The 26,856-nt window shown below is 38.4% G+C and overlaps 4 protein-coding genes across 4 annotated transcripts; all 4 read right to left on the bottom strand.

The window, feature by feature from the left end:
- Positions 1–4,587: 4,587 nt before the first annotated feature.
- On the bottom strand, positions 4,588–6,756 carry LOC149130681 (caspase-7-like). The gene has a single exon (XM_089344573.1). The coding sequence runs from the start codon at positions 5,947–5,949 to the stop codon at positions 5,122–5,124; it is 828 nt and encodes a 275-aa protein (XP_089200699.1). The 5' UTR covers positions 5,950–6,756; the 3' UTR covers positions 4,588–5,121.
- Positions 6,757–7,074: 318 nt separating this feature from the next.
- On the bottom strand, positions 7,075–7,494 carry LOC149130680 (uncharacterized). The gene has a single exon (XM_089343829.1). The coding sequence runs from the start codon at positions 7,492–7,494 to the stop codon at positions 7,075–7,077; it is 420 nt and encodes a 139-aa protein (XP_089199955.1).
- Positions 7,495–19,727: 12,233 nt separating this feature from the next.
- LOC106867126 (caspase-7) lies at positions 19,728–21,212 on the bottom strand. The gene is given in 1 exon segment (XM_014933684.3): positions 19,728–21,212. A coding segment is annotated over 1 exon segment (840 nt). The 5' UTR covers positions 21,090–21,212; the 3' UTR covers positions 19,728–20,249.
- A 1,002-nt stretch (positions 21,213–22,214) lies between these two features.
- On the bottom strand, positions 22,215–22,634 carry LOC149130679 (uncharacterized). The gene has a single exon (XM_089343828.1). It carries the CDS (start codon positions 22,632–22,634, stop codon positions 22,215–22,217), a length of 420 nt encoding a protein of 139 aa, XP_089199954.1.
- Between the last annotated feature and the right edge of the window lie 4,222 nt (positions 22,635–26,856).

Below are 26,856 nucleotides of genomic sequence, written 5' to 3'. Positions count from 1 at the left end.
GCTTGGCCATAATTCACATCGGAGCAAATTTCATTTACTTGTATCTCATCTTCTTCAATTTCGTCATTATGTGCATCTGGTGTATTTACCTCAAGGCCAGACAAAACATCATGTAAACGTGAGTTTAAGAGGCTATGTTCTACAGTCTGTCCACGAGGAGTAATTCCACGCTTTATAGCTTATTTATTTAAAGTGGCAACAGCTTGGATCACAAAGTTCACTATCTCTTGATAAGAAGGTTTTTTTACGATATCCTTTATTTGTATACTCCTTTTTGCCATTTTAAAACCAATTCCCCCATTCAGCACGAACGGCTTTCTTGAAAGGACCAATAACTGATACAAGATGTTGTTTTAGGAGGTATAAGTTCAAGAATTGTATTCCTACGTTTGAACACTTCCAGGAGCTCTGTTTTCTTGTGCACGGAGCATTCATCCATGAATAGTACTGAATTTTGAGCATGGAATAGTTGTGCTGTTCTCTGCCCAAACACTTTGTCAGCCCACGGCTGTATGAGTTCATATGTGATTGACCCCTTGTTGGAGATTGTTAAGTAAATATTCTTTGGGACCTTGATTTTAGGCACGTTTTTCAACCCTTTAAGGATAATCATTGTTTTCAACACCTTTCCTGCAGCATTAACACACAAAACAGCAGTAAAACCAGCTCTGGTAGCACCACAGTGGCTAGCATCTACATTTTTATTGCCGACAAAGTCTATGGATGTTGAACCCAATATGTCAAAGTATACAGGCGTTCCCTCCATATTATGAATCTGGTCAGAATCGTTATTTGCTGTTAATACTGGAACGCTATCGAGATAGGAGGCGCAATGGCCCAGTGGTTAGGGCAGCGGACTCGCGGTCATGGGTTCGTGGTTTCGATTTTCTAGTCATTTTCTTAGTCAGAGTGGGCCTTTACGAGCTAGTCTTCCAGCTTTGCAGGTTTCATAACATCATAATTGAAACTCTTTTCATATAGCAGTAACATAGCAAGTGTTGGGGAGGCGCAATGGCCCAGTGGTTAGGGCAGCGGACTCGCGGTCATAGGATCGCGGTTTCGATTCCCAGACCGGGCATTGTGAGTGCTTATTGAGCGAAAACACCTAAAGCTCCACGAGGCTCCGGCAAGGGATGGTGGCGAACCCTGCTGTACTCTTTCACCACAACTTTCTCTCACTCTTACTTCCTGTTTCTGTTGTGCATGTAATTCAAAGGGTCAACCTTGTCACACTGTGTCACGCTGAATATCCCCGAGAACTACGTTAAGGGTACACGTGTCTGTGGGGTGCTCAGCCACTTGCACGTTAATTTCACGAGCAGGCTGTGCCGTTGATCGGATCAACTGGAACCCTCGACGTCGTAAGCGACGGCGTGCCAACAACAAACAACAGCTATCCAGATAGTCACAGGCGATTTGTGCCTTTTCTCCAACTGTTTTATTGTCCGCTTGACCAACATGTGCAATCTTTCTCACAGTCAGTTTATGCCGTTTCATGAAACTGAAAATCCATTTATCAGAACATCTAAAGCTGTTCATTTCAATTCCAATCCTTTTTACCAATTCAAAAGCATATTCTCGTAAACGGCGATAATTTACAATAATATTGTTTGCGCGCTGAACAACAATCCACTGTAAAAGTTCAATCTCTGGATCTCTTTGTGCTGATCCTCTTCCTCCACCAATTGATCTGCGCCTCCTCTTGTCTGACATATTGATTAACTCATTTTCTTTTGTGCACCATTCTCTCAATCTGACGCAGCAGATAAATTGCCAGAATGTTCTTTCACTCGTTTAATAGCACTCAATGTTTTCACTAATGGTATATGATCGTCGAACACGTTTTGATATATTTTCTTTCGACTCCATTATTGGGAATAAAAATCCTTCGAGTTTATCTATAGACGCAGAGCAAATGAAAGTCTAAACGGAATGTAAACAAGAACACTAACTCTTTCAACTTTTAGCCTCAAATAACCACCCATCCAAATAAACGCCCATGGGCGATCTAATGGACGGGTGGATTTTCGGAAAACCCCGGTATATGTGTATATTTATGTATATATATATATATATTTATAAAGCAACGTAAAGGTAGAAGTATAATATAGAATAGTGGTAGAACAAGGCATCAATGTTTACTTGAAATAGCAGTCGATAAATTTACCACGCTATAGTACGGTGCTTTATTTGACTGGAAAGTAATACATTTGTATTGCAATATTTAATTTTTTTATTGAAAACTTTTTCACTGTTCTCGGTTCTGTTAAAGGCTGAGTATTCAGGCGAGTATACCTGCATTGATGTGGCAACATTTGAAATATTGTGCAAATAAATCTAGCTGGAGAAGACTAATCAAATTTACGATAACAAACGTATTTGAAGAGTGAGGAACCTAGGTACTAACTTATCCGATTCTGGGTTGTCAATTTATCTAATGTTCTTCCTAGAGGTAAGACGAAATTTTCTGTTCGCTCCCCTCACGTCTTTGCCAGACGGTAGTTCGCTGCAAGATTTGTTTCCCTTTTTGAAAACTGGAACGACACACTGGGAAAGAAAATGTAGCTTGCGTCAAGTGAGTTCCTCCAGAGCTCAGCTAGAGGAGGTGCAACTTGATGTCGGCTTCAGGACAATGGCCGAGAACTTATCGGGACCTACTGCCGAGTTGTGCTCGATCTTATTTATTTCTGTTAGAATATCAGGAGCACCAAAAGTTGTCACATAGTTAGCTGAGGGTTTACCCCACTGATACTAGCCAGAGAGTGTTTATTGAGCGAAAACACCTAAAGCACCACGAGGCTCCGGCAGGGGATGGTGGCGAACCCTGCTGTACTCTTCCACCACAACTTTCTCTCACTCTTACTTCCTGTTTCTGTTGTGCCTGTAATTCAAAGGGCCAGCCTTGTCACACACTGTGTCACGCTGAATATCCCCGAGAACTACGTTAAGGTTACACGTTTCTGTGGAGTGCTCAGCCAGTTGCACGTTAATTTCACGAGCAGGCTGTTCCGTTGGTCGGATCAACTGGAACCCTCGACGTCGTAAGCGACGGAGTGCCAACAATCAACTAACCAGATCAACCGTATTAGCGTTACTGAAAACAGAACAGTATTGTCTCCGCAGTAACTTGCACATGGATTTTGCATCACCATGTAGTGTTGTTCTCATCAACAACAGGACCAACTGTGGAAACAGCGACTTTATGTTTTTTTTTTGCAAATGAAAAGAACACTTTGGGATTGAGTTTTATTTTCTCAAGGGCCCAATTCTCCTCAGCTGTATTTTGTTTGTTAATGTTGATCATCATGCTTTTTTGGAGGTTGTATGTTTTTCAATTCTAGTGATGCAGTCGAATGGGTGCGTTGGTGCTGATAATGTATAAGTTGGTCGATTTTTTTTAGTTAAGGCTTTTTATTTTTCTGATAATTGCTCTTCTATTTCTAGGGATTCTGCACTTGGATTTGTTTACTGATCTTAATGGAGTACGTTTTGCGCAGTATCTTCAAATGTCTGCCATGTCGTGTTTATGTTGTGGGGCGGAGAATGCGTGCGTGAAGGCCCAATCAACTTGTGAAAGATCATGGTTGATCGTATCCCAGTCTGCATTATGAAGATCTATAGTATCAAATGGATGGGCTGGTGAGGTGTCGTTAGGTTTGATCTATGGACGGTAGAATCTCAGGTTAACAGAGAACCATGTCATGGTCTGAGAGTAGTGGTGTTTTTTCCCACTGCAGTATTTTGGATAGTGTCGGTGTGGCTACTGAACACTAGATCCAGGGTGTTTTTGTGACACCTTGTTGGTTCGAGAACAAGTTGGGTCAGGAAAAACCCGTCCGTGAAATCAAAAGACAATTCGATTGATTCTTTATCAGGGGTTGAGATAGAAAAATCTGGTTTCAAGCTCTTTGTGGACCAATCAATACTGGGAAGGTTCAAGTCCCCCATCGTTAACATGTTGTCAGCACGACACTGATGGAGAAAACATGTAATGCTGTTGAGGCATTCCTTGAAGCGTAGTAGAGGAGTAACGAGTGGACTATAGAGCCCGACTACTATTAAATTGTTGGTTTTACTATGCACAGAAGCTGCTTCACAAAAACCAACATAAAGATGGAAAATAATGTTTATTTTTGTATATTTACATTTGAAAAGTTTTCTCCTTTTTTAATTGCAAAATCCTCGATCAGATCCTCACTATGACTCCAAGAACACTTTGAAATTATATTTCCGATCATATAAACCCATATCGAATCTTATTTTAGCAAGCTTAAAGTGTTATTTTTTAAATTTTAATTTGTAATGTAGACCAATTACCATTCCTATGGTGACCCACCACTTTCATTGATGCCCTAAGCACGTGCATAATGGTTAATCCAACGCTGCAATTAGGAATTTGATCATTTTATCAACAATTTTTTCTGCTTATAACAAAATTACATAATAATCTTTCATTCACACTTTACATATATTTTATTATCTCAGTAGCAATTCAGAAACTTCACATTAATAAGAGACTAATTTTATTAGGAGATTATCCACAAGAGTTAAACAAGAATAACAGAATAATTGAAAAATATTACACAGTGGTGCTGAAATAGTTTAATGCAATGAAAGAAGAAACACTTTCTCTTTGGCAGACAAACTTTTACGAATCAAGCGATGTATGAAAGCACATGAATAACATTACCTACATATTAATATTATTCATATTTAGTTGTATATAAAACCATGTTAGTTCAATGTTCAGAGCGTAGAATTATTTTGAAATTTAGAATGGACCTATAAGGCACTGGTGTTCTTTGTAAAATTTATGGTAGTAAATAGTTTTAGTTAAGTATCTTAAAATGTTAGAGGATATTCATTAAAGCAAATGAAGTTTGTAATAATATTAACAATTATTTAGTTATTTATTTATCAATTTCTGCTGTAGGTATTACACGTGAAATAGTGTATTTATTTGTAGATATACGAGTTCTTAAAATATACACCTTTGCATTAATGATGTATGAGTGTCTAAAATATATTCTTTTCATATATGCACATGCATCAGAAATTCTCACCGTAAGAAGCTTCGACTCTCTTTAAGTATCCCACACCTGAAATATTTTACTTTCTCGGCTAAAACTTTAGTTCTTTGCGCAATGTCGACATAATCTGAGGCATTTGTTTGCAGCTATTGTATTCCGGATATTTCGAACTTTGGTATTCTAAAGTGGCAACATGGTTACAGACCGCAGTTAGCAGTTTCAAAATTTCATATTCTGCGCCATATTTCTTCAACACTTTGCTTAAAGTCTGCATAAACCACGAACCTTTGTCTTTATTCCTGATTGACGGATATTCTTTATACGACGAATGGAAAACCAACATATCTGCCATAATTGGAATTCTTGGTGGCTTTTCTTCAAATCCGAATCCACAAGCATCGTTTTTTTCGACTCCAACATCAATCTTACTTCCACGACATGCTTGGATAAAGAATAATTTAGGTATTCCTGTTAAATATGGACAGCGATCGGGTCTCAGGCAAGAAAGCAATTCGTCTAGCTGAATTTTACCATCGTATCCATATATAATTTCGTCGTCACCTCCATGGCTCAGAATCGCACAAATAAAGCAATCAATATTACCTTTAATATCAGGATTATCTTCGTTAAAATCTTCTAAAGCCCTGAGCATTTCCTTGACTGTTGGATCTGTATAAACGTTGATTTCATCTTCACGAAATCCAAGACTCATTAATGCCGTTTTTAAATCTTCTGTGTCTTTTGATGAGCCATGACGAGTTTCAAGTTTTGGGTCTTTAAAATTTTCGTTGTTGAAGATGTATGCAACACCTCGACGTTTATGTGTCATGTCATATTTATCGAAACATTTCATTAAATCTTCCTCAGTTGGTAAATGGAACTTAGCGCCTGTACAGCCGTCTACATTTACAGCATCCATAGTAGTCGATGCAGCAATGTGGTGAGCGGAATATAGTTCCGGGTATGATACATCATTTCTGTCGCATCACCCGACTAACATCAGATACGCATGCGTTAACGAAATCCAACTGGCTTCGAAATAATTTTCGGCGAAGTATGACTTTTGCATTACGAAGTAACTGAATATTTCCAGTTACTTAAAATAGCATTACGTAAAAGTGAAGTTCTTTTCAACAAGCGTTAATCTAAACGCAACTGGTTCACTGTTAAACCACAATCGACTGCTGAGGCATTTCGGCTGCAGAATGAGGTCACACTTCAGACAAGCTTAAATGCTTTCTATAGAACCACATCCTCTTTCAAATAACAACTTTCTTTCTTTCTTTCTTTCTTTTTTCTTTCTTTCTTTCTTTCTTTCTTTTTTCTTTCTTTCTTTCTTTCTTTCTTTCTTTCTTTCTTTTTCCTTTCTTTCTTTCTTTCTTTCTTTCTTTCTTTCTTTTTCCTTTCTTTCTTTCTTTCTTTCTTTCTTTCTTTCTTTCTTTCTTTTCTTCCTCCTTTGCTTTTTTCTTTCTTTCTTTCCGTCTTTTTTCTTTTCTCTTTCTTTCTTTCTCTGTCTGTCTGTCTTTCTTCCTCTCTTTTATTCTATTACTTGTCTCTGACAATTTGACTGCGGCCATGCTGGAGCGCCGCCTTTAGTCGAGCAAATCGATCGCTGAACCGCCATGTTACGGAGACATAAGCACACCAGCATCGATTGTCAAGCGATGGTGGGGGTGGGAACAAACACAAACACACAAACATGCTCGAAGTGAGGAGTAGATAGATAGACAGCCGACAAATGATGAAGGGTCGTTCTGTGTGTTACTTGTCCTGTTTTCCTTTTTTCTCTCGGATTTAGATGGACTGTATAAACTCTCCCAATAGCATTGCTTTGAAATATCTCTTCTGCCTCATAGGCGATAACTGGAGTTCCATTTATACGTTTTGCCCATTGTTTTCCTGACCAGGTATAATAGACAGGTAATTCAACATAAAACAGGGATCGGGCAAAATTTTCGAAGAAAGCCTTAAGAGCTGTTTTGCGGGGGTTGTTGAAATTGCTGTTGAGCATTATCTCCCTTTGAAATAGACACGCTGTCCGCTTTCAAGATGAACAGCTAGATTCACAACCATTGGATACCGTCTGCAAAGTGGGAAGCCAAATCGCCTCGTTTGATGATCTGTATCCTCCCAATAGATAACGTCTTATTTCATCCGTTTGCTGTTCATGCGCATTGACTCCAAAAACTGCTATATCGGACCCCTTGTTGATGTATTTGCAGATGTATTTTATGCTCTTTACAGAATTACATGATTCGACGTTGATGTGTGCCTCAAACATTTTCGACAGGAGTTTGTTATATGGCACAATCCATCTGTTGTCAACTTCAACCTCTTGCTGGTGTGTCTTCAGTGTTGCAGCATAATCGCCGTGTTCAGGTTTGCGCCGCCTGTAGAGTGGATAACCGCCATGTCCAGTTCGTGTTTCTTGAATGAATGGTCTGGGGAACCTTTTGCTGCACATATTATTCTCCATGCAAAGGAGACGAAGGGTTAAAGCTTCCACAGGGCCCGTGCATCATGTGTTTCTTCACAATGTTGTAGAGCTGAGCATCTTGCTCTGGGTTTGGGAACTCCATAGAAATGATGTCATCAATCGAATCTGGACGTATCTTCTCCTTGCACCATATGAGGGTATGCGAATGAAGCAGACCCCATTTCTGCCATTCAATTGTGTACATCGAAGCATTGAGATCATCAAAGATTTTACCATCTTTGAGCAGCCACAAAAGTTTTTGCTGTTTCAAGTTGAAGACTCTTGCAATTATGTCATGTCTATCACTGCTGTGTTGACCTTCGAAGAGGCTGTCTAGAATGTCTTGCAATTTGGGATTGCAGGTAAAGGTGATGAATAAATGAGGCCGACCGAAAGGCAGTCAGAAGGAAAGACATATTGTTGAGAACAAATGATTTCGTTGGAGGTCTGTTATCTCCATTCCAACACCTGGTGGCCTAGAAGAGGTTAGAAGGGTCAAGTGGCAAAGACATTATTCTGCTTAGCGAAGGCATCTGGTAAATGTAACTGCTGTCATTCACAGAAAAAACTATTGTTTTACCGTGAGAAAAGCGCTGTTGAAGTGTTAAGTGAAATTTCGCAATCTAGGATCAAATCCACGCTATGCCTTCATGAAGCCACTACAAATACGCTGTGGAATAAAAAATTTATCTCCTGTCATGGAAAAGTGTAAGTGTAAAAACGCAGAATTATCGGAGTAGTGGGCATTCAAAAAAGTACGTATGTATAGAAATGTATGAATGAAGCCTTTCATGTTTAAGATTCAAATTAAATGAAGGCAATAATAATGTTTAGCAGTTTAAAACTGTGAGTAGTAAAATGTAGAATTAGGTCGGCTGATCGTGAGAATCAAATATTGACCGTTTCACTAAAATCTGCAGGTGGTATAGGTTATTTCCCTTGGGTTGTTTAAATAAAATATTAGTAATATGTAGTAGATAGAAGGATCCATCGGAGGGGCCCTATTATTGATTTTTTTTTCAACACTCTAAGTATGTCACGAGGTTTCCAGACAAGAGTTCTACTCATGTGTCAAATAAAGTATAAAAGTGATATTGTCTGCAAAAATTAGAAATTGGACACACAAAAAATCAATATTCAAAGTAATCGAACATAAACAATGAGACGTGTAAAATATTTCTAAATTCGATACCTCAATTAGTTTCATCAAAATGTTGTATGAACTGTAAATAAGCAATAAATATTATGATTTGCAAAATAAGTATAAGTGATACAGGGTTTCCCAACTGAATGTGGTGTGGAAGTTTGATTTCATTTTTTAAGAATTTTAAGCATTCAAAGTTTGAGCTCATTGTATTTGGACACATTTATTAAATTTATGTCCTGTTATCGAAAACTTTTAACTGGAAAACTGCAGAATTATCGGAGTTATGGGCATTGAAAGTGTACATGCATCAAGAAAATGCAATAATAAGGTTTGGCAATCGAAAACGGAGTGAAATGCAGAATTAGGTCCACTGATCGAGAGAATCAAATATCGATCGCTTCGCTAAGAACTAACCAATGTAAGTGCAGGTGCTATGGGTTATTTCCCTTGAGTGTTTAAAAAAAAAGTTATATGAAGTAGATATAAAGATCCCTTCCAGGGGCCGTATTATCGACTCTGTCAACAATCAAAGTATGTCACGAGGTTTCCAGACATGAGTTCTACTCATGTGTCAAGTTTCCTCAAAATCAATAAAACGATGTAGGAGGAGTTAGATAACTACGCCACAAACAAACACACACCAATTTTCCAAATATGTAGTACATTTCTGTCCTCTCAGGTTGCTATCAATGCGCATGCGTTAACGAAATCCAACTCCTGGCTTCCAACTCAAAATATGCACATGCATCAGAAATTCTCACCCTAAGAACCTGCGTTTCTATTTAAGGATCCCACACCTTAAAGGGTTACAGGAAAAGATATCTGAAGGCTGAACTCATAGGTAAGAGGGTTAAACGTTCAGATGCGCGGTGTTCAATATCAATAAAAAGTCTTTCTTCCCTTATTTGGCATCTAAAATTTCGGCAATGTTTCGTTGATGGTTTAAATATTCGGCAATTTCCGTAACGAAATATTTATTTCTTTATTTTCATTTAGTTCATGTTGAAGGCGACATTTGCTTAGAAATCGGTGAAGGAGGGGAAAAGTGAACTACACCGTAGAGTGCGTGCGCAATCATGCGCGCGCGCGCACGTACGCATACAGCCACTAACTCTCTTGTCGATGAGTTGAATAGTGAAACCCTCACTTGCACAATGTATGAATGTATTTAGGTGTGTATGGGCGATAATGGCTGTGTGTGTGTGTGTGTGTGTGTGTGTGCGTATGTATGTTTGTGTGTATCTATGTGTGTGTGTGTGTGTGCGTATGTATGTTTGTGTGTGTGTGTGTGTGTATGTATGTGTGTGTGTGAGTGTGTGTGTGTGAGTGTGTGTGTGAATACAAATACATAAAACAGAACACGCTGGGGCACACGCACAATGTTACACACAAATACACACAGAATCACACAAATGCATACCTGCTCACACACAGACACACACACACACACACACACACGTGATTTCCGACAGCAACAAATACCGAAATTTTGTATCGAAAGTTTTTCACAGCCCACCGTGTCAAATGCTTTGGCAAAGCCCACACATATCACAAACATTGGTTGGTATTACTCTACTACTTTCTCCTGTAGCTGTCGCAGTGTTAAGATCATGTCCATGGTTGATATCCCTGGCGTGAAGCCACATTGATTCTCTGGTAAGAACTGGTCTCAGCCGGTTGAGAATGGTCTTCGTCAGTACTTTGCCAGTAATGGCCTCATCTCCGTACGATCATCTCAAATGCCCGCTCAATCCCAATTCTACATACACCACTCCCTGGGTGCACAAAATTATGAGATTGACTCATAGTGGCATGGATAAAGCCTAGCCATCAGACATCGTAGTAAATGGCACATTCGTCTCAAAATATAACGGACCCTTACTTCCACACATTCCATTATGAACGTCTCGAGTGTCTCTGCCTTTCTGTCTCGAACATGTTGCATGTACCCTGTATTCTGAGTGTAATCGTGTAAGTCGACCACCCGGATAATACTGATAAACGCTGTTAACTCGATGCTTTTCAAGATGGCGTCGACGACGAGGATGACAAGTACGACAATGACATCATACGCTGTGTATATGACATTACAGGATGTCTTTAGTGCCACCTGTGGTTTGTATCGCAAAACAATTTCATTTTCCAACGACAAATTAATTTCACTCTAAAATGACGGTAAATCGCAACTTTAACGCGTCCATGCATGTGTATGTGTTGTGTGTGGGAGTGAGCGTGAGCGCGCATGCGTGTTTGTGTCTGTGAGTACGTGTGAGTGGGTGGGGTGGGGTGGGGAATCTGTGTAGTTTTCTTAAGTGGAATAGGGCAGGGACAGATATGGCCAGGGACTAAAATTGGTGTACTTTGCTGGGATTAATCCAATGAATTAAAAGTAACAAGTAGTTATGCCGAAGAAAAACTATTTCCCCACCATTTAGCTGTTATTTCTAGCATGTTGGATTTTCTGCCGAGGGCTTCATATTTTTCATTTACTTTTCGAGAGAAATCTGCGCAGGCGCAAAGAAACATGTTCAATACGTACAACAGACGGAGTTTTGTATTTTTAGAAAGGAGGAGGGAGGAGTGTCGGGGGGAGTGATGTTGGATCTTTGTTTTCTCAAAGTTTAGAATTGAAAAAAAAAAAACATCTTCCAGATTCGTAATCTCGGCATCTTTACACGTTGATTAAACAAAAGACTAAAATAAAAACAGAAAAATAATTTTAAAAATGGTATGGAGAGGAGGAAAATAATCCTTTGAAAGCTTTTCTTTTTTTTTTTTTCACTCAGAATCATAATCTTCGATAACGAAAACAGGAATTCCTGAGAAATTTTTGAAAGGAAAAAGGAAGTTGATGGGAGTACAACCGACCACAGCCGAGATTTTAATCAAAAAGGGTCACACGAAAATATATCTGAAGGCTGCCCTCATAGGTAAAAGGGTTAAACGGTCTGATGCACGGTGTTAAATATCCATAAAAACCCTTTCTTTCAGTTCTTGGAATTCAAAAATTCGGCAATGTTTCGTTGATGGTCTAAATCTTCGGCAATTTCCGTCACGAAGTTGTATTTATTTAGTTTTTCTTTTCATGTCCTTTTGAAGGCGACATTTGCTTCGAAATCAGCGAGGGAGGTGAAAGGTGAAATAGACCGGAGTGCGCGTGCGCTATTGTTGACACACACACACACACAAACACAAAGGAACACACACACACACTGACTTGCATGTCGATTAGTTGAAAAGTGAAACCCACGCTCGCACAATGTATGACTGTATTTATGTATGTTAGTGGATATTAGAGATGGTGAGCGTAGACGTGTGTGTGTGTGAGGGGGTGTATATGCGTGTGTGAACACACATACATAAACCTGAACACGGTCTCACGCGCAAACACACACACACACAAACACACACATATAAACCAATTATATTTCATATACATATACATACGTATATATTTTGTTCAAGTGTGTGTAGGTGTACTTGTGTGTGTGTGTGTGTGTGAGGACAAACGTGAACTCGCTCCTAGACCCAGTACCCCATTTTTCCTTCCTTATCGACTTCAAAGCAAATGTCGACTTGAACAGGATGTATATAGGTGCAGGAGTGACTGAATATAGGCGCAAGAGTGGCTGAATATAGGCACGAGTGGCTGTATATAGGTGCAGGAGTGGCTGTATATAGGCACAAGAGTGGCTGAATATAGGCACAGGACTGGCTGTATATATATATATATATATATATATATATATATATGTATAAATACATATATGTATATATACATGTGTATATATATATATATATTATTTTGCTTAAAAGAGTTCCAACACTGTCTGTTTTTTATGTTTTATTGATATTCCTGCAGAACTAATGTGGGGTATAGAATATGGAATATACAATATATAATATAATATACAATATATAATATAAAATAAAATAAAAATGGATGGCACCATGAAATAAAGTATTGAATGTAGATGAAATATTGAGTGTTCAATATAAAGGATCAAATATATAAATATATAAATATAAATATATATTGTTTTCGTATTTCATGTTGTTTACGTTTTGTGACGTCCTGTACCGGTATGTGCATATATATGTAGATTATTATATAATGCATATATATATATATATATGTGTGTGTGTGTGTGTATGTATATATTATATTATATAATTGAACGCCACACATCCATTTCCAAGTAAATATATATATATATATATACATATACATTTCTTTCTCTAATTCTTTTTTCTCCCCTTCACCGTTTTCTGACTCTCTCTCTCACTCTCACTCTCTTTATCCTTTACTCTCTCTCTCTCGTCGCCCACACGCGACCATCGTCCATCTTTCTTTTCCTCACGTAATCGTCTTTTCTTTCTTTCTGTCTAACAGACCAGACGCATTCTTATCTGTCTCCTCTTCTATCTTTTCTCTTGTCAAAGACAATATTTCATTCCTCTAGCGTTCGCTACCTTACCTCGTCTGGCCTAACAGCCCTCCATGTTTCTTTTCTTTTGGTTTGTTGTATGTCTCCACTGTCCTGTTTTTGTTACCAACTGTTACCCTCCACAAATCCCAAATTTTATTTTGATTCGCAGGAGCAATTGCTTTCTTGAATCCTCATATTGTCGTAAATTGCTCGAAACGGGGAGTAGATGGACAGCCGGCAACTGATGAAGGGTCGTTTTTTATGTTACTTGTTTTGTTTTCCATTTGTTTCTTTCGTTGTTCGTATACCAAAGTTTGTTTTCGTATTTCATGTTGTTTACGTTTTGTGACGTCCTGTACCGGTATGTGCATATATATGTAGATTATTATATAATATATATATGTGTGTGTGTGTGTGTATGTATATATTATATTATATAATTGAACGCCACACATCCATTTCCAAGTAAATATATATATATATATATATATATATATATATATATATATACTACATATGTGGGAAATTCTGTCTGTGGGTGTGTTTGTTTGCGGAGTTGTTAGCTAACTCCTACAACGTTTTATCGATTTTGATGAAACTTGACATGTGAGTAGAATTCATGTTTGGAAATCTCATGGCACACTTAGATTGCTGAAAAAAAAAATCGATAATAGGGCTCCTGGAAGGGATCTTTATATAAAACTAATATATTTTAACAGCGAAGGGAAATAACCCATTCATTTTCCTATATTATTTGGTGTAAATCAAATTGAGTATGCTTATTTCTTAGTATTTCAACTGTTAGAGTTATTTTCGCAATTTATCCAGTACAATGCTTAAACACGTAAATAGTATTTTCCTAAACAATAGATCCACTTTTTTTCGGTTAGTGACTTATTCACGAATATACCAACACTAGCGCCACTGAGGGTCATATTCTCTGGGAACGCACAGAAGCCCTTTTCAGAGTTATTTACTTTGAATTGTTATTATCTCATATTTGATTAGCCTGTTATTACGTAACACGCTTCCGGATTTTAGTATACATACCTTATTAGTATTTCCTCCTAAGTTCTATGTTCTATGCCCCTTTTCGGGGCTACTTTATTTGAATTCTTACTATCGGGTAACTAATTTCAAGTTTAGAAATAATGCATTTCTAAATCTCCCAGAGAGATTTATGCAGTGATGATACGTTGAAGTAGTTGTATGCTGTCAACTTAATGTGACAGTCCCCTGAAGGGAATAACACTACTGTTGGTTAGACCTAGGAAGCTGCACCGCTTCCTGTCGGCCTTGACACATTTCCTGTGTCCTTATGTTTACAAGTCATGCTACTGCAGACTGATGACGAGCAAAGATTTTCCGAAAATCCGCCCAGGGCTGTTGAACGGAAAATTCTATTTTACAAAACTGTTTTTTGTCTTCAATAACCGCCCACCTATAATAAGCGCCCATGGGCGGTAATATGGAAGTAAAATATTTCACCTAGGAAAAACAAAGATATTGTCAAAAGCCATATTTATTTTATACAATTCCATTGAGCTTCTATCATTTCAGTTATCAGATATATAGATATAAAGAAACTGAAACAGTATTGAAAGAAGTAGCATATTAAAAAATATTCTCAAATTAACAATGGATCTATTAGGAAATATTGAAAATTAAACTGTTGAAAACAAAAATAGAAGCCTCATATGAACAAATAATGTCCTTGGGCATTTATGCTAGAATAATAACCGAATATTCTGTTGTGTCTGGGGAGAGTCATTTTCTTATGCCTTAAAATTTAACACACTCACCAGTAAAAGAGTCAAGACTCTTGAAAAGGTTGCAAGACGCAACGAAATTTTTAGGAAAATAAAAATAAGAAATAAGTGGAAATTTTAACGGTGAGTGTGTTAAATTTTAAGGCACAATAAGAAAATGACTTTCCCCAGACACAACAGAATATGCTTCAACACACGAAATCACATAAAAAATCTTGATAACCAAATCCAAAAACGAAAAATAACCGAATAGTTTCAAGTTAAATATCACGAATTTGTTCATTTATTGCTTGGCCATAATTCACATCGGAGCAAATTTCATTTACTTGTATCTCATCTTCTTCAATTTCGTCATTATGTGCATCTGGTGTATTTACCTCAAGGCCAGACAAAACATCATGTAAACGTGAGTTTAAGAGGCTATGTTCTACAGTCTGTCCACGAGGAGTAATTCCACGCTTTATAGCTTATTTATTTAAAGTGGCAACAGCTTGGATCACAAAGTTCACTATCTCTTGATAAGAAGGTTTTTTTACGATATCCTTTATTTGTATACTCCTTTTTGCCATTTTAAAACCAATTCCCCCATTCAGCACGAACGGCTTTCTTGAAAGGACCAATAACTGATACAAGATGTTGTTTTAGGAGGTATAAGTTCAAGAATTGTATTCCTACGTTTGAACACTTCCAGGAGCTCTGTTTTCTTGTGCACGGAGCATTCATCCATGAATAGTACTGAATTTTGAGCATGGAATAGTTGTGCTGTTCTCTGCCCAAACACTTTGTCAGCCCACGGCTGTATGAGTTCATATGTGATTGACCCCTTGTTGGAGATTGTTAAGTAAATATTCTTTGGGACCTTGATTTTAGGCACGTTTTTCAACCCTTTAAGGATAATCATTGTTTTCAACACCTTTCCTGCAGCATTAACACACAAAACAGCAGTAAAACCAGCTCTGGTAGCACCACAGTGGCTAGCATCTACATTTTTATTGCCGACAAAGTCTATGGATGTTGAACCCAATATGTCAAAGTATACAGGCGTTCCCTCCATATTATGAATCTGGTCAGAATCGTTATTTGCTGTTAATACTGGAACGCTATCGAGATAGGAGGCGCAATGGCCCAGTGGTTAGGGCAGCGGACTCGCGGTCATGGGTTCGTGGTTTCGATTTTCTAGTCATTTTCTTAGTCAGAGTGGGCCTTTACGAGCTAGTCTTCCAGCTTTGCAGGTTTCATAACATCATAATTGAAACTCTTTTCATATAGCAGTAACATAGCAAGTGTTGGGGAGGCGCAATGGCCCAGTGGTTAGGGCAGCGGACTCGCGGTCATAGGATCGCGGTTTCGATTCCCAGACCGGGCATTGTGAGTGCTTATTGAGCGAAAACACCTAAAGCTCCACGAGGCTCCGGCAAGGGATGGTGGCGAACCCTGCTGTACTCTTTCACCACAACTTTCTCTCACTCTTACTTCCTGTTTCTGTTGTGCATGTAATTCAAAGGGTCAACCTTGTCACACTGTGTCACGCTGAATATCCCCGAGAACTACGTTAAGGGTACACGTGTCTGTGGGGTGCTCAGCCACTTGCACGTTAATTTCACGAGCAGGCTGTGCCGTTGATCGGATCAACTGGAACCCTCGACGTCGTAAGCGACGGCGTGCCAACAACAAACAACAGCTATCCAGATAGTCACAGGCGATTTGTGCCTTTTCTCCAACTGTTTTATTGTCCGCTTGACCAACATGTGCAATCTTTCTCACAGTCAGTTTATGCCGTTTCATGAAACTGAAAATCCATTTATCAGAACATCTAAAGCTGTTCATTTCAATTCCAATCCTTTTTACCAATTCAAAAGCATATTCTCGTAAACGGCGATAATTTACAATAATATTGTTTGCGCGCTGAACAACAATCCACTGTAAAAGTTCAATCTCTGGATCTCTTTGTGCTGATCCTCTTCCTCCACCAATTGATCTGCGCCTCCTCTTGTCTGACATATTGATTAACTCATTTTCTTTTGTGCACCATTCTCTCAATCTGACGCAGCAGATAAATTGCCAGAATGTTCTTTCACTCGTTTAATAGCACTCAATGTTTTCACTAATGGTATATGATCGTCGAACACGTTTTGATATATTTTCTTTCGACTCCATTATTGGGAATAAAAATCCTTCGAGTTTATCTATAGACGCAGAGCAAATGAAAGTCTAAACGGAATGTAAACAAGAACACTAACTCTTTCAACTTTTAGCCTCAAATAACCACCCATCCAAATAAACGCCCATGGGCGATCTAATGGACGGGTGGATTTTCGGAAAACCCCGGTATATGTGTATATTTATGTATATATATATATATATTTATAAAGCAACGTAAAGGTAGAAGTATAATATAGAATAGTGGTAGAACAAGGCATCAATGTTTACTTGAAATAGCAGTCGATAAATTTACCACGCTATAGTACGGTGCTTTATTTGACTGGAAAGTAATACATTTGTATTGCAATATTTAATTTTTTTATTGAAAACTTTTTCACTGTTCTCGGTTCTGTTAAAGGCTGAGTATTCAGGCGAGTATACCTGCATTGATGTGGCAACATTTGAAATATTGTGCAAATAAATCTAGCTGGAGAAGACTAATCAAATTTACGATAACAAACGTATTTGAAGAGTGAGGAACCTAGGTACTAACTTATCCGATTCTGGGTTGTCAATTTATCTAATGTTCTTCCTAGAGGTAAGACGAAATTTTCTGTTCGCTCCCCTCACGTCTTTGCCAGACGGTAGTTCGCTGCAAGATTTGTTTCCCTTTTTGAAAACTGGAACGACACACTGGGAAAGAAAATGTAGCTTGCGTCAAGTGAGTTCCTCCAGAGCTCAGCTAGAGGAGGTGCAACTTGATGTCGGCTTCAGGACAATGGCCGAGAACTTATCGGGACCTACTGCCGAGTTGTGCTCGATCTTATTTATTTCTGTTAGAATATCAGGAGCACCAAAAGTTGTCACATAGTTAGCTGAGGGTTTACCCCACTGATACTAGCCAGAGAGTGTTTATTGAGCGAAAACACCTAAAGCACCACGAGGCTCCGGCAGGGGATGGTGGCGAACCCTGCTGTACTCTTCCACCACAACTTTCTCTCACTCTTACTTCCTGTTTCTGTTGTGCCTGTAATTCAAAGGGCCAGCCTTGTCACACACTGTGTCACGCTGAATATCCCCGAGAACTACGTTAAGGTTACACGTTTCTGTGGAGTGCTCAGCCAGTTGCACGTTAATTTCACGAGCAGGCTGTTCCGTTGGTCGGATCAACTGGAACCCTCGACGTCGTAAGCGACGGAGTGCCAACAATCAACTAACCAGATCAACCGTATTAGCGTTACTGAAAACAGAACAGTATTGTCTCCGCAGTAACTTGCACATGGATTTTGCATCACCATGTAGTGTTGTTCTCATCAACAACAGGACCAACTGTGGAAACAGCGACTTTATGTTTTTTTTTTGCAAATGAAAAGAACACTTTGGGATTGAGTTTTATTTTCTCAAGGGCCCAATTCTCCTCAGCTGTATTTTGTTTGTTAATGTTGATCATCATGCTTTTTTGGAGGTTGTATGTTTTTCAATTCTAGTGATGCAGTCGAATGGGTGCGTTGGTGCTGATAATGTATAAGTTGGTCGATTTTTTTTAGTTAAGGCTTTTTATTTTTCTGATAATTGCTCTTCTATTTCTAGGGATTCTGCACTTGGATTTGTTTACTGATCTTAATGGAGTACGTTTTGCGCAGTATCTTCAAATGTCTGCCATGTCGTGTTTATGTTGTGGGGCGGAGAATGCGTGCGTGAAGGCCCAATCAACTTGTGAAAGATCATGGTTGATCGTATCCCAGTCTGCATTATGAAGATCTATAGTATCAAATGGATGGGCTGGTGAGGTGTCGTTAGGTTTGATCTATGGACGGTAGAATCTCAGGTTAACAGAGAACCATGTCATGGTCTGAGAGTAGTGGTGTTTTTTCCCACTGCAGTATTTTGGATAGTGTCGGTGTGGCTACTGAACACTAGATCCAGGGTGTTTTTGTGACACCTTGTTGGTTCGAGAACAAGTTGGGTCAGGAAAAACCCGTCCGTGAAATCAAAAGACAATTCGATTGATTCTTTATCAGGGGTTGAGATAGAAAAATCTGGTTTCAAGCTCTTTGTGGACCAATCAATACTGGGAAGGTTCAAGTCCCCCATCGTTAACATGTTGTCAGCACGACACTGATGGAGAAAACATGTAATGCTGTTGAGGCATTCCTTGAAGCGTAGTAGAGGAGTAACGAGTGGACTATAGAGCCCGACTACTATTAAATTGTTGGTTTTACTATGCACAGAAGCTGCTTCACAAAAACCAACATAAAGATGGAAAATAATGTTTATTTTTGTATATTTACATTTGAAAAGTTTTCTCCTTTTTTAATTGCAAAATCCTCGATCAGATCCTCACTATGACTCCAAGAACACTTTGAAATTATATTTCCGATCATATAAACCCATATCGAATCTTATTTTAGCAAGCTTAAAGTGTTATTTTTTAAATTTTAATTTGTAATGTAGACCAATTACCATTCCTATGGTGACCCACCACTTTCATTGATGCCCTAAGCACGTGCATAATGGTTAATCCAACGCTGCAATTAGGAATTTGATCATTTTATCAACAATTTTTTCTGCTTATAACAAAATTACATAATAATCTTTCATTCACACTTTACATATATTTTATTATCTCAGTAGCAATTCAGAAACTTCACATTAATAAGAGACTAATTTTATTAGGAGATTATCCACAAGAGTTAAACAAGAATAACAGAATAATTGAAAAATATTACACAGTGGTGCTGAAATAGTTTAATGCAATGAAAGAAGAAACACTTTCTCTTTGGCAGACAAACTTTTACGAATCAAGCGATGTATGAAAGCACATGAATAACATTACCTACATATTAATATTATTCATATTTAGTTGTATATAAAACCATGTTAGTTCAATGTTCAGAGCGTAGAATTATTTTGAAATTTAGAATGGACCTATAAGGCACTGGTGTTCTTTGTAAAATTTATGGTAGTAAATAGTTTTAGTTAAGTATCTTAAAATGTTAGAGGATATTCATTAAAGCAAATGAAGTTTGTAATAATATTAACAATTATTTAGTTATTTATTTATCAATTTCTGCTGTAGGTATTACACGTGAAATAGTGTATTTATTTGTAGATATACGAGTTCTTAAAATATACACCTTTGCATTAATGATGTATGAGTGTCTAAAATATATTCTTTTCATATATGCACATGCATCAGAAATTCTCACCGTAAGAAGCTTCGACTCTCTTTAAGTATCCCACACCTGAAATATTTTACTTTCTCGGCTAAAACTTTAGTTCTTTGCGCAATGTCGACATAATCTGAGGCATTTGTTTGCAGCTATTGTATTCCGGATATTTCGAACTTTGGTATTCTAAAGTGGCAACATGGTTACAGACCGCAGTTAGCAGTTTCAAAATTTCATATTCTGCGCCATATTTCTTCAACACTTTGCTTAAAGTCTGCATAAACCACGAACCTTTGTCTTTATTCCTGATTGACGGATATTCTTTATACGACGAATGGAAAACCAACATATCTGCCATAATTGGAATTCTTGGTGGCTTTTCTTCAAATCCGAATCCACAAGCATCGTTTTTTTCGACTCCAACATCAATCTTACTTCCACGACATGCTTGGATAAAGAATAATTTAGGTATTCCTGTTAAATATGGACAGCGATCGGGTCTCAGGCAAGAAAGCAATTCGTCTAGCTGAATTTTACCATCGTATCCATATATAATTTCGTCGTCACCTCCATGGCTCAGAATCGCACAAATAAAGCAATCAATATTACCTTTAATATCAGGATTATCTTCGTTAAAATCTTCTAAAGCCCTGAGCATTTCCTTGACTGTTGGATCTGTATAAACGTTGATTTCATCTTCACGAAATCCAAGACTCATTAATGCCGTTTTTAAATCTTCTGTGTCTTTTGATGAGCCATGACGAGTTTCAAGTTTTGGGTCTTTAAAATTTTCGTTGTTGAAGATGTATGCAACACCTCGACGTTTATGTGTCATGTCATATTTATCGAAACATTTCATTAAATCTTCCTCAGTTGGTAAATGGAACTTAGCGCCTGTACAGCCGTCTACATTTACAGCATCCATAGTAGTCGATGCAGCAATGTGGTGAGCGGAATATAGTTCCGGGTATGATACATCATTTCTGTCGCATCACCCGACTAACATCAGATACGCATGCGTTAACGAAATCCAACTGGCTTCGAAATAATTTTCGCCGAAGTATGACTTTTGCATTACGAAGTAACTGAATATTTCCAGTTACTTAAAATAGCATTACGTAAAAGTGAAGTTCTTTTCAACAAGCGTTAATCTAAACGCAACTGGTTCACTGTTAAACCACAATCGACTGCTGAGGCATTTCGGCTGCAGAATGAGGTCACACTTCAGACAAGCTTAAATGCTTTCTATAGAACCACATCCTCTTTCAAATAACAACTTTCTTTCTTTCTTTCTTTCTTTTTTCTTTCTTTCTTTCTTTCTTTCTTTTTTCTTTCTTTCTTTCTTTCTTTCTTTCTTTCTTTCTTTTTCCTTTCTTTCTTTCTTTCTTTCTTTCTTTCTTTCTTTTTCCTTTCTTTCTTTCTTTCTTTCTTTCTTTCTTTCTTTCTTTCTTTTCTTCCTCCTTTGCTTTTTTCTTTCTTTCTTTCCGTCTTTTTTCTTTTCTCTTTCTTTCTTTCTCTGTCTGTCTGTCTTTCTTCCTCTCTTTTATTCTATTACTTGTCTCTGACAATTTGACTGCGGCCATGCTGGAGCGCCGCCTTTAGTCGAGCAAATCGATCGCTGAACCGCCATGTTACGGAGACATAAGCACACCAGCATCGATTGTCAAGCGATGGTGGGGGTGGGAACAAACACAAACACACAAACATGCTCGAAGTGAGGAGTAGATAGATAGACAGCCGACAAATGATGAAGGGTCGTTCTGTGTGTTACTTGTCCTGTTTTCCTTTTTTCTCTCGGATTTAGATGGACTGTATAAACTCTCCCAATAGCATTGCTTTGAAATATCTCTTCTGCCTCATAGGCGATAACTGGAGTTCCATTTATACGTTTTGCCCATTGTTTTCCTGACCAGGTATAATAGACAGGTAATTCAACATAAAACAGGGATCGGGCAAAATTTTCGAAGAAAGCCTTAAGAGCTGTTTTGCGGGGGTTGTTGAAATTGCTGTTGAGCATTATCTCCCTTTGAAATAGACACGCTGTCCGCTTTCAAGATGAACAGCTAGATTCACAACCATTGGATACCGTCTGCAAAGTGGGAAGCCAAATCGCCTCGTTTGATGATCTGTATCCTCCCAATAGATAACGTCTTATTTCATCCGTTTGCTGTTCATGCGCATTGACTCCAAAAACTGCTATATCGGACCCCTTGTTGATGTATTTGCAGATGTATTTTATGCTCTTTACAGAATTACATGATTCGACGTTGATGTGTGCCTCAAACATTTTCGACAGGAGTTTGTTATATGGCACAATCCATCTGTTGTCAACTTCAACCTCTTGCTGGTGTGTCTTCAGTGTTGCAGCATAATCGCCGTGTTCAGGTTTGCGCCGCCTGTAGAGTGGATAACCGCCATGTCCAGTTCGTGTTTCTTGAATGAATGGTCTGGGGAACCTTTTGCTGCACATATTATTCTCCATGCAAAGGAGACGAAGGGTTAAAGCTTCCACAGGGCCCGTGCATCATGTGTTTCTTCACAATGTTGTAGAGCTGAGCATCTTGCTCTGGGTTTGGGAACTCCATAGAAATGATGTCATCAATCGAATCTGGACGTATCTTCTCCTTGCACCATATGAGGGTATGCGAATGAAGCAGACCCCATTTCTGCCATTCAATTGTGTACATCGAAGCATTGAGATCATCAAAGATTTTACCATCTTTGAGCAGCCACAAAAGTTTTTGCTGTTTCAAGTTGAAGACTCTTGCAATTATGTCATGTCTATCACTGCTGTGTTGACCTTCGAAGAGGCTGTCTAGAATGTCTTGCAATTTGGGATTGCAGGTAAAGGTGATGAATAAATGAGGCCGACCGAAAGGCAGTCAGAAGGAAAGACATATTGTTGAGAACAAATGATTTCGTTGGAGGTCTGTTATCTCCATTCCAACACCTGGTGGCCTAGAAGAGGTTAGAAGGGTCAAGTGGCAAAGACATTATTCTGCTTAGCGAAGGCATCTGGTAAATGTAACTGCTGTCATTCACAGAAAAAACTATTGTTTTACCGTGAGAAAAGCGCTGTTGAAGTGTTAAGTGAAATTTCGCAATCTAGGATCAAATCCACGCTATGCCTTCATGAAGCCACTACAAATACGCTGTGGAATAAAAAATTTATCTCCTGTCATGGAAAAGTGTAAGTGTAAAAACGCAGAATTATCGGAGTAGTGGGCATTCAAAAAAGTACGTATGTATAGAAATGTATGAATGAAGCCTTTCATGTTTAAGATTCAAATTAAATGAAGGCAATAATAATGTTTAGCAGTTTAAAACTGTGAGTAGTAAAATGTAGAATTAGGTCGGCTGATCGTGAGAATCAAATATTGACCGTTTCACTAAAATCTGCAGGTGGTATAGGTTATTTCCCTTGGGTTGTTTAAATAAAATATTAGTAATATGTAGTAGATAGAAGGATCCATCGGAGGGGCCCTATTATTGATTTTTTTTTCAACACTCTAAGTATGTCACGAGGTTTCCAGACAAGAGTTCTACTCATGTGTCAAATAAAGTATAAAAGTGATATTGTCTGCAAAAATTAGAAATTGGACACACAAAAAATCAATATTCAAAGTAATCGAACATAAACAATGAGACGTGTAAAATATTTCTAAATTCGATACCTCAATTAGTTTCATCAAAATGTTGTATGAACTGTAAATAAGCAATAAATATTATGATTTGCAAAATAAGTATAAGTGATACAGGGTTTCCCAACTGAATGTGGTGTGGAAGTTTGATTTCATTTTTTAAGAATTTTAAGCATTCAAAGTTTGAGCTCATTGTATTTGGACACATTTATTAAATTTATGTCCTGTTATCGAAAACTTTTAACTGGAAAACTGCAGAATTATCGGAGTTATGGGCATTGAAAGTGTACATGCATCAAGAAAATGCAATAATAAGGTTTGGCAATCGAAAACGGAGTGAAATGCAGAATTAGGTCCACTGATCGAGAGAATCAAATATCGATCGCTTCGCTAAGAACTAACCAATGTAAGTGCAGGTGCTATGGGTTATTTCCCTTGAGTGTTTAAAAAAAAAGTTATATGAAGTAGATATAAAGATCCCTTCCAGGGGCCGTATTATCGACTCTGTCAACAATCAAAGTATGTCACGAGGTTTCCAGACATGAGTTCTACTCATGTGTCAAGTTTCCTCAAAATCAATAAAACGATGTAGGAGGAGTTAGATAACTACGCCACAAACAAACACACACCAATTTTCCAAATATGTAGTACATTTCTGTCCTCTCAGGTTGCTATCAATGCGCATGCGTTAACGAAATCCAACTCCTGGCTTCCAACTCAAAATATGCACATGCATCAGAAATTCTCACCCTAAGAACCTGCGTTTCTATTTAAGGATCCCACACCTTAAAGGGTTACAGGAAAAGATATCTGAAGGCTGAACTCATAGGTAAGAGGGTTAAACGTTCAGATGCGCGGTGTTCAATATCAATAAAAAGTCTTTCTTCCCTTATTTGGCATCTAAAATTTCGGCAATGTTTCGTTGATGGTTTAAATATTCGGCAATTTCCGTAACGAAATATTTATTTCTTTATTTTCATTTAGTTCATGTTGAAGGCGACATTTGCTTAGAAATCGGTGAAGGAGGGGAAAAGTGAACTACACCGTAGAGTGCGTGCGCAATCATGCGCGCGCGCGCACGTACGCATACAGCCACTAACTCTCTTGTCGATGAGTTGAATAGTGAAACCCTCACTTGCACAATGTATGAATGTATTTAGGTGTGTATGGGCGATAATGGCTGTGTGTGTGTGTGTGTGTGTGTGTGTGCGTATGTATGTTTGTGTGTATCTATGTGTGTGTGTGTGTGTGCGTATGTATGTTTGTGTGTGTGTGTGTGTGTATGTATGTGTGTGTGTGAGTGTGTGTGTGTGAGTGTGTGTGTGAATACAAATACATAAAACAGAACACGCTGGGGCACACGCACAATGTTACACACAAATACACACAGAATCACACAAATGCATACCTGCTCACACACAGACACACACACACACACACACACACGTGATTTCCGACAGCAACAAATACCGAAATTTTGTATCGAAAGTTTTTCACAGCCCACCGTGTCAAATGCTTTGGCAAAGCCCACACATATCACAAACATTGGTTGGTATTACTCTACTACTTTCTCCTGTAGCTGTCGCAGTGTTAAGATCATGTCCATGGTTGATATCCCTGGCGTGAAGCCACATTGATTCTCTGGTAAGAACTGGTCTCAGCCGGTTGAGAATGGTCTTCGTCAGTACTTTGCCAGTAATGGCCTCATCTCCGTACGATCATCTCAAATGCCCGCTCAATCCCAATTCTACATACACCACTCCCTGGGTGCACAAAATTATGAGATTGACTCATAGTGGCATGGATAAAGCCTAGCCATCAGACATCGTAGTAAATGGCACATTCGTCTCAAAATATAACGGACCCTTACTTCCACACATTCCATTATGAACGTCTCGAGTGTCTCTGCCTTTCTGTCTCGAACATGTTGCATGTACCCTGTATTCTGAGTGTAATCGTGTAAGTCGACCACCCGGATAATACTGATAAACGCTGTTAACTCGATGCTTTTCAAGATGGCGTCGACGACGAGGATGACAAGTACGACAATGACATCATACGCTGTGTATATGACATTACAGGATGTCTTTAGTGCCACCTGTGGTTTGTATCGCAAAACAATTTCATTTTCCAACGACAAATTAATTTCACTCTAAAATGACGGTAAATCGCAACTTTAACGCGTCCATGCATGTGTATGTGTTGTGTGTGGGAGTGAGCGTGAGCGCGCATGCGTGTTTGTGTCTGTGAGTACGTGTGAGTGGGTGGGGTGGGGTGGGGAATCTGTGTAGTTTTCTTAAGTGGAATAGGGCAGGGACAGATATGGCCAGGGACTAAAATTGGTGTACTTTGCTGGGATTAATCCAATGAATTAAAAGTAACAAGTAGTTATGCCGAAGAAAAACTATTTCCCCACCATTTAGCTGTTATTTCTAGCATGTTGGATTTTCTGCCGAGGGCTTCATATTTTTCATTTACTTTTCGAGAGAAATCTGCGCAGGCGCAAAGAAACATGTTCAATACGTACAACAGACGGAGTTTTGTATTTTTAGAAAGGAGGAGGGAGGAGTGTCGGGGGGAGTGATGTTGGATCTTTGTTTTCTCAAAGTTTAGAATTGAAAAAAAAAAAACATCTTCCAGATTCGTAATCTCGGCATCTTTACACGTTGATTAAACAAAAGACTAAAATAAAAACAGAAAAATAATTTTAAAAATGGTATGGAGAGGAGGAAAATAATCCTTTGAAAGCTTTTCTTTTTTTTTTTTTCACTCAGAATCATAATCTTCGATAACGAAAACAGGAATTCCTGAGAAATTTTTGAAAGGAAAAAGGAAGTTGATGGGAGTACAACCGACCACAGCCGAGATTTTAATCAAAAAGGGTCACACGAAAATATATCTGAAGGCTGCCCTCATAGGTAAAAGGGTTAAACGGTCTGATGCACGGTGTTAAATATCCATAAAAACCCTTTCTTTCAGTTCTTGGAATTCAAAAATTCGGCAATGTTTCGTTGATGGTCTAAATCTTCGGCAATTTCCGTCACGAAGTTG

This window comes from Octopus bimaculoides, chromosome 28 (assembly GCF_046866305.1).
Source record: "Octopus bimaculoides isolate indiv1 chromosome 28, ASM4686630v1, whole genome shotgun sequence".
Classification (NCBI taxonomy): domain Eukaryota; kingdom Metazoa; phylum Mollusca; class Cephalopoda; order Octopoda; family Octopodidae; genus Octopus; species Octopus bimaculoides.
This window is presented reverse-complemented; position numbering and strand designations above follow the sequence as displayed.

Coding starts and splice junctions, on each gene's coding strand:
- LOC149130679 (XM_089343828.1), bottom strand. CDS start 22,634: ATGTGCAGCAAAAGGTTCCCCAGACCATTCATTCAAGAAACACGAACT.
- LOC149130681 (XM_089344573.1), bottom strand. CDS start 5,949: ATGGATGCTGTAAATGTAGACGGCTGTACAGGCGCTAAGTTCCATTTA.
- LOC149130680 (XM_089343829.1), bottom strand. CDS start 7,494: ATGTGCAGCAAAAGGTTCCCCAGACCATTCATTCAAGAAACACGAACT.